This window comes from Lactuca sativa, chromosome 3, assembly GCF_002870075.4.
Source record: "Lactuca sativa cultivar Salinas chromosome 3, Lsat_Salinas_v11, whole genome shotgun sequence".
In the NCBI taxonomy this organism is placed as follows: Eukaryota; Viridiplantae; Streptophyta; class Magnoliopsida; order Asterales; family Asteraceae; genus Lactuca; species Lactuca sativa.
Window position 1 is genome coordinate 223,798,685 of NC_056625.2, and position 15,546 is coordinate 223,814,230.

At 37.4% G+C, this 15,546-nt stretch overlaps 1 protein-coding gene across 1 annotated transcript; it reads right to left on the reverse strand.

The window, feature by feature from the left end:
* Positions 1-13,355: 13,355 nt before the first annotated feature.
* On the reverse strand, positions 13,356-14,480 carry LOC128132903 (uncharacterized). The gene has a single exon (XM_052769909.1). The coding sequence runs from the start codon at positions 14,478-14,480 to the stop codon at positions 13,356-13,358; it is 1,125 nt and encodes a 374-aa protein (XP_052625869.1).
* Between the last annotated feature and the right edge of the window lie 1,066 nt (positions 14,481-15,546).

The following is a 15,546-nucleotide window of genomic DNA, read 5'->3' on the forward strand; positions in this document are numbered from 1 at the left end:
TCGTAAGCCAGAAATTTGTTCACTTGCTTAAACAAAAACCACGTACATTAGAAGAATCATTCACGGTAGAAATGGCAAATGGGAAAATGGAAAGTACAAACTGCATATACGTAGGTTGCTCTCTAACTTTAGATGGTCATTCTTTCCAAATAGACCTCATGCCAGTCTCAATTAAAAGTTTCGACGTCATAATCAGTATGGATTGGTTAAGTCGTCTTCGCGCCGACATCATGTACTTTAAGAAGGCAGTTCGTCTTAACCTCCCTGACAACGAAACCCTAGTTATCTACGGCGACAAATCTAGTACGAACCTTCGCATCATTTTGAGTATTCAAGCTCAAGAGTGCTTACGAAAGGAAAATCATGCGTTCCTTGCACACATAGTAGATACGAGTCAAGAAGTAAAGGAAATTCAGAACATTCCAGAAGTACGCGACTTTCCCGACATCTTTCCAGATGAACTACCGGGATTACCATCGCAACGCCAAGTCAAGTTCAGAATCGACTTAGTGCCAGGGGCTACGCCAGTAGCCAAATCTCCCTGCCGTCTGGCGCCAGTGGAGATGCAGGAACTTTCCTTTCAAATTAACGACCTTCTCAAGAAGGGATTTATTAGGCCAAGCTTCTCATCATGGGGAGCACCGGTCCTGTTCGTCAAATGCTCTCTGTTTGGTATTGTGCTAGGTTTCAAGCTAATCCACGCGAACCTCACCTACTAGCTGTGAATAACATATTTCGGTACCTGAAGTGAACCTCTTCTCTCGGTCTATGGTACCCAGCCAAATCAGTTCTTTGTCCAAGCATTATCAGATGCTGATATAGGAGGATGTGGACTGGACCGAAAGAGTACCACTGGAGGATGCCAATTTGTCACACCCCAAAACCATGAACGACGGAAACGTTCTGGGGCGGAGGACATCATGTACAGTATCACAACAATGAGTAGTAGTAAACAAGCAACAACACTATCCATTGCATTAATAGTATAATTTTGATACAAGAGTGTTCTGTCAGGTTATATAGCCACCAAAATATAAATCAAAATGAAAAATGAGTCTTTAACGAGCTCCATCTTCTGTAACCTTGCATCGGTACATGTCTACTGTTGACCTGAGGATACAAGTTATTTTGAAAGAGAGTATCAGCTTTAAGGCTGGTGAGATCATAAGTATTTTAGTGTTTGTATTTGTAAGAAAGTATTTGTAAGTATGTGAAGTGAAAGAATGTAAAAGTTTTGAACCTCCTAGAAAACCCTATGTTTCCTACTAAAAGTAGCCTTCTACCAAGGCATCTAGTATCTGTGTGTGACTCTTGTAAGAGTGTGTATTTTTCCAAATCTGATTATCATTAACCAAAAATATAGTTTCTACTTTATTGCTTATTGTGTGAATAACACAATGTAACTGTAATGGGAAAACAAAATAGTATTGTAGTATTGTAATAAGTAAACTACTGCTGTACTAACTACCTTAAACCAATTGTAATTTAAATTACCATGTGATCGGCCTGTATCCTGCTACCGACTCAATAGAAAAACGACGATGTAAGACATCGTAAGAAATGACATTTGGCACCCGTAGACTTGCAAGTCCCACTGTAGCGAGCAACAAGGTGTAGGATAGTCAATCCAGTATAGATCTATACACAAACTCATACACTTTCCACTTAAGGAGATTCTGGATACAAAACGGTGCGACAACCCGATATTTCGAGACAATAAAATGTAACGCCAGTAAAATTTTGGTCAAAATTTAACTTTCCTAAAATCTTATTTGGGTTAAATAAAGTAGTAGAAATCATATCAAGGTTTTTATACATATAAAGAACCCTAAAATCCGAGTTATAACGAAGAAGTTATGACCAACCGAAGATTCTCGGCAAAATCGGCAACACTGATAGACGTAAAACATGAAGTTTCAATACAATAATTTTTAGCCTTAGGTATCTAAATGTAAGTTGTAGATATCATCAAACCTGAAACGTACATAAAAAGAACGTCCAAATCTGACTTCGTATGAGGAAGATATGATTTTTTGAAGATCCGGATATAGCGGTAGACAGCTAAAAACTCGAAATAGAGTTCGAGAGACTTTTGGCCGAAACAACCTAAATGAGAATCGAAGGTCTCATAAATAGTAGCGCAACGGTGAAAAGTCTGACGAAAACGGGCATCGGATGAAGAAGTTATGGATTTTTAACGGACTTTTCGTGTCCCGGCCCGTTAAAAATAAATAATTAAAAATAAAGTCAAATTTTGCCGATAAAGTCTAAACGATAGTTGTAGAGCATATTTTTAGCTACGCGTACATATAAAGAACGTCAACGAAAGTTATAGATTTTACAAGTTCGGGGTCCAAAATCCGAGGCTATCAGGTCTGCCACGACACGGCACAGTTGGCCGCGAATCGGCCAGTGACAGAGGGTGTACAATCAATGGAAGAGGATAAGATGACTCACCACGACGTGGCACACCCTTTGCCACGACGTGGAACCCAAAATATGCCCCTATAAATAGATTTCAAGGGCTCCGAGTTTCATTGCTCAGTTCTCTTCTTTCTCGCGCCGAAACTCTGCGGTTAAACCCCCGAAGCCCTCCCAAAGCCTCGGTTTTCACCTTCAAGTCCCAAAGGAATGTTTTGTGTTCCCGAGATTCCCGAGGTTCCCGAGAAAATCAACTTTTCCAAGTCGAAGTCTGCTCGATTTTTCGTCTAAGTTCTTCAGTCAATCAAGTGAGTTCATACCCCTTAATTAACCTTTTAAATCCTTTTAAATGTTTATAAATTCTTTATGGGGGAATACAAGTTGAATCAAGTTTAGTTATTATATCAATCACATGTGATTAATAACTAGCATGTAAATGGATTTACTATACGTTAACTGTTTTACCAAACAGATTTCTTCAAATGACCTTCTTAAACGTTTTTACATGTTTAAAACGCTTTATCAAACTGTCTTACACACCGTAAGTTCCTTTCAAACTCTGTTACAAAGGTGTTTTCAAATAAAGGTTTTCCTTATACTTAAATTGTCTTTTCAAACAAAATACTTTCAATCGTTTTATAAACTGATATCAAGTCATCATTTCTTCGTTATTAAACTTTTCAAAGGTATTAGAAAACTTCTTTCATACTTTTATATTCTCAAATGCATGCCCATATATGTATAGTTATATAAGTAATGTTTAAAGGACTTAGGACGGTTAGCTCGCTTTATTTCCTTTTCCTCTTTGGGATGTGGCCTTAGGGCATCGGTTGCTCGTCCGAATGTCGTCTAAATATTATTTATATATCATGTATACATATATAGGTATAAAGGTTCAATTAGTCAGTTCAGTACCTTTGGGTAGCAAAGGTATACTTCCGGTTATACTCGTACATTACTAGTAACTATAATAGGTATAGTTAGGAGAGACTACTTACAATTCCAAGTACAAGGAATCACACAAGAGTCAGTTCATTCATGAGTCTATACTAATACATTATATGTTACATGAATACGTTTATATATATATGCTTACATGGATACGTGTACATAGATACGCTCACATGAGTACATTTACATAGATACGCTTACATGAATACATTTACATAGATACGCTTACAGAGATACGTTTATAGAGATACGCTTACATGAAGACATCTACATTAATACGTTTGATAAATACTATTACATAGGATCTGTTACGAATGTTTCGGGACTTACCATTCCACACCCAAAGCTGTTAGGTACAGTAGGGAAAAGGAGCACCAACGGGTGTGCATGGTTGTACTGTTCGACGAGTTTCCACGCCGTGAATATCCTAATGCAAAAGGATATTAAGCAAAAGTGGTTCTAGTCCAAAGTACAAGCCATGGAAGGAAGTTAGGGCGCCATTTGACCACTATAGAGGAGTTTACGGCCCAGGAACCATTCCTTGGGGAGTTTACGGTTGTAATCTCCTAAGGAGGTGGTTTCTTTCATGTTTAAGGTCCCTAACACAATGGTGGTTGATTCTAGACATTGCTCCAAGGCTTAGGAGGTGTTTAAGGGGGATTTTAACACCTTAAAAGGGGTGTTTACGGTCCAAGCATGTTATTGGGCTGTAAACTCATGTTTACTCCCCAAATGTTAAGATTTTGGTGTTCCAAGTCCATTCATGTAAGCCCCTAAGTCATAACTAAGCTCCGGAAGTGGGTTGGAAGGGTTTTGGGGCTCTAAAACCCCATTTAAGGGTGTTTATGGTTTGGGATTGTTCATGGACCGTAAACACATGTTCTTGGTCCTTTTGAATGATTCAAACACGAATTTGAAAGCTACACATGCTAAACTATAAGCTAGGAAGGATTTACTTACCAAATTGGAGCTTGAATGAGGTGATTTTGGATCAAGGTTTGGATTTGTAGAGAGAGAGAGTAGTGAGAGAGAGTGAAAAAGCTTCAAATGAGGTCCTCTCAACTTTATATATGGTTTGAGTTTGAGACCCGGTGGAAATCTACCCGATACTGACGTTAAACGAGGTTTATAATCGTACCCGATTTAGTTGTCGTAACCCGACGCGGTTGAAATTAAAAAAAAATCTAATAAAAAATTGGGATGTTTTAACGTGTTTCAAATGGGTTTGGACACTCACGAGATTATAATGAAGGTCTCAATTTAATTAACTTAACCCAACAGTTAACAGAAAAATTGGAAATACAAACGGTTTTAATAATGGGAACGGGTTACAGTGACGGAATAAATTACGGGTTGTCACATAACAGGACACGATCTCCAACCTGGAACTCCAGAGGTTTCTGTCGTTTATCGGCGTAACTCTTCTGTGTGTCTCGTGAAGCTTTCATTCGTTCTCGGATTTGGATGATATTCTCGGTGGTTTCGCGGATGATTTCAGGACCAGTAAGAGCACTGTCGGGCACTCGACTCTTAGCTAGCTGCGTGTCCCCTACTTCGGCCCAACACAGAGGGGATCTGCACTTGTGACCGTAGAGGGCTTTGAACGGGGCAACCTTGATGCTGGTATGGTAGCTGTTGTTATACGAGAACTCGATCAAGGGTAGATGAGTGTCCTACGACTTTCCGAAATTGATGACACATGCTCTCAACATGTCTTCTAAGGTTTGGATAGTTCTCTAACTCTATCCGTTTGTCTGAGGATGATAAGCTGTACTCATATCCAACTTAGTTCCAAGAGCTTTCTGAAGGGACTGCCAAAACCTTGAGGTGAACCTGCTATCTCAATTGGAGATAATGGACACAGGTACACCGTGTAGTCGGACTATCTCTTGGATGTAGACTCGCATGAGTCTTTCCATCTTTAACAATTCTCGGACTATCTCTTGGAGCAAGACAGTTCACGAAAAGGACCGGGGTTATGGTGGAAGTTACACTTGTCACATCGAGGAAGGGTACCAGCACACCTACTGGTAGGTGTTTGAGCTGTAGAAGCGACAACAGAAATAGCAGCAGGAGTAGTAGCAACGTGGACTGCCACGGTTTGCTGCTTCTTTGAGGGCTCTTGGGAAGATTGACCCTTTTTCTGCTTCTAAAATTTTCTTTTCTCACCACTCCTTTTTGCCGGTTCAGGAGCGGTGGCCACTTCATCTAGATCATCCCCATGGTCGATCAGGGTTTGCGCTAGGCATTAAGCGTTGTCGAAAGTGTTTGGCATTGCAGCCAAAACATTACCCTTGGTTGCTTGGGTCAATCCCCAGATGAATCTTTCAATCTTTTTACTTTTTGGGGTAACCATTCCCGGACATAGAAGCGCCAAATCATCAAATCTGGAAGTGTAAGCGGCGATATCGGAACCCTTCATCTTTAGGTTCCAGAGTTCATGTTCCAGCTTCTGCATTTCGCCCCGGGGGCAGTACTCTGCAAGCAGAGGCTCCTTCATGCTCTCCCAACCCATAACATTGGCTACAGGTAGGGTTAAGCATTTGACTCGGCCGTTCCACCAAGTCAAGGCTTTATCGGTGAAAGTGCAGGCGGCGAACTTCACCTTATCGGCTTCCGAACAGGAACAGATTTCGAAAATAGATTCGATTTTCTCGAACCATCGAGTTAGGGCAATGAAACCTCCAGTGCCATTGAAGGGTGTGGGTTTCACGTTCATAAAGTCTTTGTAGGAACACTCCTTCCGGTGTCCCTGACTACCTTCCTGGTTTTGAGGCTGAGTACCACCTCCTAGCCTGCCTAAACCACCGGGGTTCATTTGCGACATAGCAGCAGCCACAGCAGCAGTAACTGCTACTTGGAACATGGCGGGATCAAATGGGGAGGGAGGTGATGGAGGAGGATTGTTGTTCTTTCAGTTGGGTCTTTTCTTTGGAGGCATCTTGATCTAAAATGATCAGGAAAGAGAGGATGGTAAGTCCTCTGAATTGAATCAAGAGATATGGAACAAGAGATATCTCATTATGACAGATTTGGTGTTCTACTAAGCGATAAGCAGGATAGAGTTATCAAAGCAGGTAAACTATCGCTAAGGAAAGAATGAGTAGCAACACTCGGAATGAATTTCTACAACGTATTCGGGTTTGGCTAAAATACTCCTATAGTATTTTATGTATCGCTGCGACGATGACTCGTTGTTTGGATATTAGGTAAGTTTTAGGTATGCTGCACACCACAGTCACTCCCAAGCACATGTTGACCGTGTCTCGAATGAATATAGTTGATCAGGCTATATTGACCCTAGACTACATAACTGCCCAGGTTTGACCACAATGCACAACACCCAATTACTTATGTTTTGTTCTACTCGTGGTTACGGTTTCTGGCGTTTAGATATTCTTGTATACTTTTTAAAAATACTTATATTTTTAAAGTATACTTTTAGTTCAGAGCACTTTGGCCCCTTAGTGTTTATAGTTATATACCATGTAAGGTTCGGTATACTTAGTTCACTATAAACAAGGGCTCTGATACCAATCTGTCACAGCCCGAAATCGATGGCGGAAATGTTCTGGGGCGGAGGACGTCATGTAAAGTATCACAACCAATGTATATAGTAAGCATAGTAAACACAACCATTACATTACATAGAAATAATTACATTTGTTTAAAAGCAAGGTAATACATATATCAAAAGTAAAGACGAGACTTCTATACGCTCCATCTTCTCCAAAAGAAAGCGGGTTACCTGTCTAACGTGAACCTGAGAATACAAGTAGTTTTAGAAATATCAGCATAAAGCTGGTGAGTTCATACGTGGTTTGTTTCTGTGAAAGAAAAAGTTCCTTTAAGTTTTCAAAAAGTTGTTTCCCAAGAAAATCCCATATTTTCTTATAAAAAAAGTGTGGTTATCCATTTGTTAAACAGTCTGTTTATGACAAGTCAAGTTACATTATCCCAGGAAAAACCCTTATTTTCCTTAAATGTAGGTGATTGGTTATCGATCCGGAATGAAAAGTACAAGTATCTACCATACTTGCAATGTTTAGTAAAGTTTCCTTGAAAGTTTAGTTATCCTTGGAAAGTACATTAGTTTTAACACGTATATAAAACTAATAAGTAGGTTTTGAACTAATACCTAAGGGTATTACTGATACCCTCTAGTAATCAAACAGTTATTACTTTGAGGTTAGTTCACTAGGTTCATTTTTACTTAAGAGTAAATCTCCATTATCTAAGTTGTGAGTTTCATAACCATACGATAAACTAGATATGGCGCGTAACAGGGCCAATATCCTTTATGACTTTTGTCACCCGTAGACCTGTTGGTCCCACTGTAGCTAGCAGCAAGGTGCGGGGTAGTCAGCCCCGTATAGATCTATGCACTCAAGTCACGCTCTCCTTCTAAGAGATTCTGGTTACAGGGGCGGTCCTCCACTCGCGTATCTCTGTGGAGTGTTTCAGAGGACGTGTCTCCAATCTTAAGAATAACGAATTTACAAGTAATAATACAAAAAAATCCAGTTTTATGAATGGCATGAAATCCTTCGTGAAATATAAAACATAACATTTTATAATAAGTTTCACAATTAGTTTGAAAACTAGCTCTGCAAAATAAACAATTGGTTAATACGGATTTCAATGTAAAAAGCATACTAAACATGTAACATTTCATACGAAATAATAAGTTTTTAGTACAAGTTTCCTTGTACTTTTACTTGTATTCTCCCCCTGAAAACATGAAAAACACGGAAAATGGTGTAGGGGTATGAACTCACCGGACGAGAAATGTGCCGGGTAGGATGTTAAGTATCAGTTTAAGGCTTTAACACGCGCGGCGTTCCTATGTAACATAAGGAGATACATAATTGTATCTAATTAGACTTTGAACTACTAATTAAGTAAGAAAATACACTACGAGGTGCGAAAACACTTTATCTCAAGTGTTAGGAATGATCCGGGTTGCATCTAAGGGTGTGTAGGGTCAAGATAAGGAGTTTACTCTTCAAGAGTAGACCCTTAGGGTGTTTACGGTCCAAAGACCATATCCCCATGAGATTATGGTCGTAAACTCATGGGTGGTGTGTTCTTGGATGTTTAAAGGTCTTACAATGCACAAGGGAAGGTTCTAAGGTTGAATCAAAGGCTTAGGAAGTGATTGGGACTTGAATTGACCTTGGAAAAGAAGTTTACGGTTCTTGAAGGACCCTGGGTGAGTTTGCTACCATAAACACATGAGTTTACGGTCGTAAACTCATGTTTGGTTCATTCTTCATGCGTTTTGGTGGTTGTAGGTTAAGCATACAAAGTTCTAGACCCAAATATAAGCCATTCAAGGTGTTAAGGGCACTTAAACACCCTTTGGAGGTGTTTACAGTTTTAGGAGACCTTCCTAAACCGTAAACTCAAGTGTTTCTCATTTAGGCATGGTTTGGTGCATCACATGAATGAATACAAGGTTCTAGGCACTCATGGAAGCTTCTGGAGGTGTTTAAGAGGCAATTTAACACCTTAAAAGGTGTTTATGGTCCATGAAGGTGTGTTTACGGTCCGAGAATGTTCTTGGACTGCAAACTCATGTTTTCTACCCAAATGACATGATTTTGGTGTTCTAAGATCGTACATGCAAGTCCTTAAGTCTTTGCTAAACACTAGAAAGGATTTGGAAGGGTTTTGGGGCTTCAAAACCCCTTTAAGGGAGTTTACAGTTTTGGGAGGTGTTCCCAAACCGTAAACACATGATTTTGAGAGTTTTGGGTGATTTCAACTTAGATTTGCATGATTAACAAGTTAAACAACAAGCTAGGATAGATTACTTACGATTTTGGAGCTTGAAAAGGCGTTTTTGGATGAAAACTCGAGTTTTAGAGAGAGAGAGTAGAGAGAGAAAGTTATGAGGAGGTGGGAAAAAGCGCAAATGAAGTCACTCATCCTTTATATAAGGGTTGAGTTTGTGGCCAACTGGCAATCCACCCAATACCGACGTTAAATGGGGGTTTACAATTTTACCCGATTAAATTGTCGTAACCCGACTAAGTTGTAACTAAAACTTTTCCAAATGAATATTGAGGGTGTTTTAACGTGTTTCTAATGTGTTCCGACACTTATGAAATCAAAATAAAAGTCCCAATTTAATTAACTTAATCCAAAAGTTAACAGAAAATTTTAATAAAAATAAATTTTATTAACGGAAACGGGATACAGTGACGAAATAAATTTCGGGCTGTCACACATTGTTTCATTCTTGTGTTCGACAATACAAGTAGTCAATGCAATTTAGCAAAGCTTTGATGAGCATTGTTTAATTCTTGTGTACCACAATAAAAGTCTATGCAATTTAGCAAATATTTGATGAGCATTGTTTAATTATTGAATTCCACAATCGAATTCTATGCAATTTAAGAAAAGCTTTGATGAGCATTGTTTAATTCTTGAGTTCCACAATAGAAGTCTATGAAATTTAAGCTAACAAATTAATGAGCATTGTTTAATTCTTTTTTTTTTTTTTTTTTTTTTTTTGAAAAGAGCCAAAGCTCAGCAAACTTTATTAAAAAGAATAAAAGAATACAAATACAAAAATAAAGAACAATCCAAAAACACTACTCAATCCAACCTATCCATAACCAACTTCCTAACCATTTTTTAACCCCCTCAATAATCCTCCAAATACCCCAAAAAACCCTAAAATTCATAAGTCTACACCAAGGACTTATTGAATGTGGGAAAAAAGGTAACTTCATCCCCTTGCAAAAATTATACCACTTAGCAACATTATAATCAAAGCAAGGGTTAAGGCCCTTAAAAAAACCCACAGTCCAATAGTGAAGACTTAAAAACCAAATCCATAAAGATCCAATCCCAAACATACTAAATTCAAAAATAATGAACCACAAAACATAAGACACATTAAAGAAATCCCACTGTATACACTTTACGAGATCAAAATAGCATCTTCTTCTTGCTATCAGCTCTTGTATCCTCCCTATGTTGTTCCATCCAATATCCTTTATCATCGCAACATGACTCCTCAATTTGTACCTCCTGCTGTAAGCAATCCCAACTTCATCAAGCATGACAATCATCAGCAATAAAATTTTCCTGTAGACAAGAAACAAGAAACAGATGGAGCACCAAAGCCACCATAATTTTAGAACCAGTTTCAGACTAGACATGGCATCAATCACATGTCTAGGATTTTCCCTTTGAATAATCTCCATAAGGATCATATCCAAATACAAAATCCCAAAGGTACATATCACAAAATTTAAGAGCAAGCTCTTAAACCAGTGAATTAATCCGTCAATTCCTTGATAACCGTCAATTCTATTAAACCCATCATTCCGAAAATACCCCCAAAACAAATCTCCCAAAAAGACAGTCAAACAACTCATCAGCTTCAAATCCTTCCAATCCTCATAACAAACAGAATCACAACAATTAATCCTAACAAAAGAATTCATTAAAGTAATCAATTTTTTCCACAAATACCCCAGGTCTGTAAAGTCTCCCTGCTGACCATAACATTCATCTTCCTCAACCCTAATAACTTCAATTGAATTTCATTCTCTATACACAAAATAACTCCTTCATTCGATTTTCTCAATTTGCTAAAAATTCTCGAATTTCTTTCTTTCCAAATGTGAGCAACACAGCTAGCAAAAATCCATTTTTTGATCAAATTTTCAATAGATCTCGAATTTAAGACTGAAGACAATTTAAGAACAAGATCATTCCAATTAGAATAAGAGATGTCAATTCCAGCCTTAGAACAACAATGTTTCCAAATACTATGCGAGAATTCACATTGAAAGAAAAGATGTTCATGAGAATCAGGAATTTTTAAACAGAAAGGACATAGAAGAGAACCTGATTTCTCCCAGCATTTAACTCGATCTTGAGTTTTCAGACGATTCAGAACAGCAAGCCATAAAATAAATGCATTCCTGGGAATACAGTTACTGTACCAAACACAGCTAACCCAGCTGACTTTACTCCCAAAATTATTGATATCTTTCCAAACTTGTTTGCAAGAAAATTTTTTATTCACACCATTCATATCCCTCCAAACAGTAATATCCTTTTGATTACCATTATTACAAAACATGGGAGCATCTTTCAGACCAGGAAATTTAATTACCCAATCAACAGGCCATCTATAAGTATCATTATTCAAAACATCACTGACTAAAGATTTTTCACTAAATCCATTTCTAAACCAATCCCTCCTTGAAATAATTGTACTTAATATGCCAATTGGGTGCCACCAATCATGCCATAAAGAAGTATTTCTACCATCACCAACACATGAGACAATATGATGTCTAACAGTTTTCCTCAATTCCAAAAATCTTTTCCAAGTCCAATTCATACTTTTCTTCTGCCAAATCTCCCAGAAATTTCCATCACCAATGTAGTTTTCTCTCACCCACTGAACCCACAGAGAATTCTTGTTACTAATCAGATTCCAAATGTGTTTAATTAGTAAAGCATCATTCCAAAATCTTAAATCCTTAATTCCCAGCCCCCCATTTATTTTTGGCTTACAAACATCTCTCCATCTAACTTTGGCTTTTCCTCTAACCACTTCCCCATTAGCCCACAGAAAATTCCTACAAATCATTTCAATCTCCCTAATAGTAGCTATAGGAATTTTGAAAATTGAAGCCCAATACACATGAATAGAAGTCAGGACAGAATTAATGAGCTGTAATCTTCCAGCAAAAGAAAGCATCTTGTTTTTCCAATTACACACTCTCAATCTAATCTTATCAACAAGAGCAAAACAATCTCTTTTGAAAAGCATATTCACACACATGGGAATCCCAAGATATTTGAAAGGAATTCTACCAATGTCAAAAGGTAAAATTCCCAAAATAATTCTTCTCATGTTTGGCTTCACACAGCTAAAAAAAATTTGGCTTTTTTCCATGCTAGCTTTCAAACCAGAAACAGAATTAAAATCGTCAAGGGCAGCTTTTATTACTCTAGCAGAATTACCATTACCAAAAGAGAACACCAACAAATCATCAGCAAAACATAAGTGTGTAATTCTCTGAGATTCACATTTGCAATGAAATTTGAAACTTTGGCTTTCTTCAATTTTCTTCACCAGGATTAGATTAAAAACCTCCATAACCAACGTGAATAAGTATGGAGATAAAGGATCTCCTTGCCTTAACCCCCTCTTTCCTTCAAAATATCCATGGTCTTCACCATTAAAATTCAGCATAAACCAAGGAGAAGAAGTGCATGCCATAATCCAATTAACCATAACAGGATGAAATCCAAATCCAAGAAGGATTCTATTAAGAAATTTCCAGTCAACAGTATCATAGGCCTTTTGTATATCAATCTTTAAGGTACATTTAGGCACTCCTTTTTTATTTTTGTATCCCACCATCAATTCTTGAGCAAGGAGAATATTGTCAAGAATTGATCTTCCTTGAATAAAAGCAGATTGGTTATGGCTAACTATATCATTTAAGCTGTCCCTTATTCTGTTAACTATAATTTTACTGATGCATTTATACAAACTGTTGCAGCAGGCAATAGGCCGAAAATCAGTAACTTTCCTCGGTTCTTCCACTTTAGGAATCAGCACAATCCTAGTAGCATTAATACCCTTCAATAATTTTCCTGTCCAGAAAAATTCCCTTACAGCTTTACAAATATCTGTCCCAACAATACTCCAAGCACTCTTGAAAAACTTAGAGGAAACCCCATCAGGACCAGGAGCATGATTGTCAGCAATATCAAACATAGCTATTTTAACTTCTTCATCTGTAACCACTCTTATCATATTCATTGCCACTTTTTTATCCAACTTATTAATAAAAAACTCATTATTAAGTATAGACAAATCAGTGGCAACTTCATATCCCAAGAAGTTCTTAAAATGATTAATAAATTTCTCCTTCATAGCCTTACCCCTGATCCATCTTCCATCTTCATCAAGCACCATCAAAATTCGATTCCTGTTAATCCTACTTTTCAAACAACTGTGAAAAAAATTTAGTGTTATTATCCCCATCTGAAAGCCATTTGATCTTAGATCTTTGAGAAAGCAACTTTTCTTCATCATTACAAGCAACATTGTAATCAAAAAGAATATTAGCATGCTCCTCACGATATGAAGCATTAAACGGCTCCTGATCAATTTTCAACTGAATATTTCCCAATTGTTCCCTTAGATCCTTAATTTTCCTTCCCGACCCTCTGAATTTACTACACAGCTGTTTACACTTACTCTTCAACATTTTCAGTTTCTGAGTAACTTTGAACATAAAAAAACCTTCAATATTTGAGGACCAGATCTCCTTCACCATAGGCAGAAATTCTTCTTTATCCGCAATGAAATTAGCAAATCTAAAGGAAGATTTCCATCTCAATTTATCATTAGGAAAGAAAAGAATAGCAGGACAATGATCAGAAGTTCTGTATGGTTTAAAAGCAGCATAAGCTGAAGGGTAATCAGAAATGAATTTCGTGTTGACCATAATCCTATCCAGCTTCTTTAAGATACCTTTATTCCCAGAAGGCGATTTGTTCCACGTGAATTGAAACCCAGTGCTATTCAAGTCTTCAACTTCAATAAAATTGATACATTCACGAAAATCATCAACTCCTTTCAGACATCTCGAGCATCCTTCTGAATAATCAGAATCTTTTAACACAACATTAAAATCACCCAAAATACACCAAGCTTCCTTTTTCACAGATAAGCTGAATTTTTTCAAATCTTCCCATAAAGCCCTTCTTTCAATATAACCGGAAGCAGCATAGATGAAGGAAAAAAACATGCTATAATTAGAGCCCGAAAATTTAACAAAGCAATGAATCACCTGTTTTGATTGAGATAAAACCATAACATCAAATAATTTTGGATCCCATCCAACAATTATTCTAGTACCAACATCACAATGTTTGTTATTAGAAACCCAATCCCAGTTTCCAAACGATTTACTACACACATTCTTTAAATTTGAAATTTTAACATGTGATTCAACAACAGCATACATTCCCAGCTTATTATCCCTTATAACATCCATAACCTCTTTTTGCTTAACAACTTTGTTTAACCCCCTAACATTCCATACACCAATCGACATCATTGACTAATAACATGATTTTTGGCATTTACCACCTCAAATGCCTGAGATAATCCACTAATACTACTGCTATCATTATTCCTCTTGCTATCCATCTTCTTTTCAGCATTAACCATCACAAGATCCTCATTGCTAATGCCCATATTATGAATCTCATTGTGTTTCAATCTTTTGTCATCAGTAGCAGATAGAGTGCAATTCAGATCATCAAATTGAACACCAATTTTATCTTTTTTATCATCCTCTTCCATTCCAATTATAGCTTCCTCATCAATCAATCCCAAAACTTCAAAGCTATTTTTATTGCTGCTATCATTTTCCTTATCACTCTTCTTAATCTCCGCCAAATCATTGACATTCTTCTTTATATACACCTGTCTTTTGTCTCCATCCTTTACCTGATCATTAATGTTATTTTGACCATAACTCACCTTCTCAAATTTTTTATTCTTCTCCAAATTCCAATGCCCCACTCCTTTGTTATTCCAATTCCCATTTTGTCCCCAACCATTTCCACTTTTGTTCCCATATTGTCCCCTAAACTTATTCCCCACTCTTGAGTAATTACTCCTCCCATTATTTTTCTGATTACCTATATTAGCAACTTTCCACATAGAATTGCTTGTACCTTCTCCATCTTTAATATTTTTATTTTTCTTATTCGTAAATTCTGTAAATCCTTCATCATCAATCACATTTTTCCCTTTATCTTCCTTGCTAATCCCACTGCCACCATTTTGCAAAGATTTAGCACCCATCATACTAGCCATACAAACCTTATCAATGTGTCCAAACACTTTACAATGACTGCATCTAGTTGGCATCCAAGCATATTCCACATCAAAGTTTTGAATAACAGCAGAATTAGTAACAAAATCCCACGTTGAGATATCAATGTTTCTCTTCCATTCTTTATTAGCTGACATTTCGATAAGGATCCTAGCATAAGCATTTCTCCCTTTATGTTCCAAACACATCTCCTCAGTAAAAGAATCAAACGCAAGAGGAATTCCTAATTTACTAGCAATAATGCACAGATTATCCCCACTCCAAACCTCCAAGGGTA

Bases quoted from the DNA above. Each gene is read 5' to 3' on its own strand.
- LOC128132903 (XM_052769909.1), bottom strand. From the start codon at position 14,480: ATGTCGATTGGTGTATGGAATGTTAGGGGGTTAAACAAAGTTGTTAAG.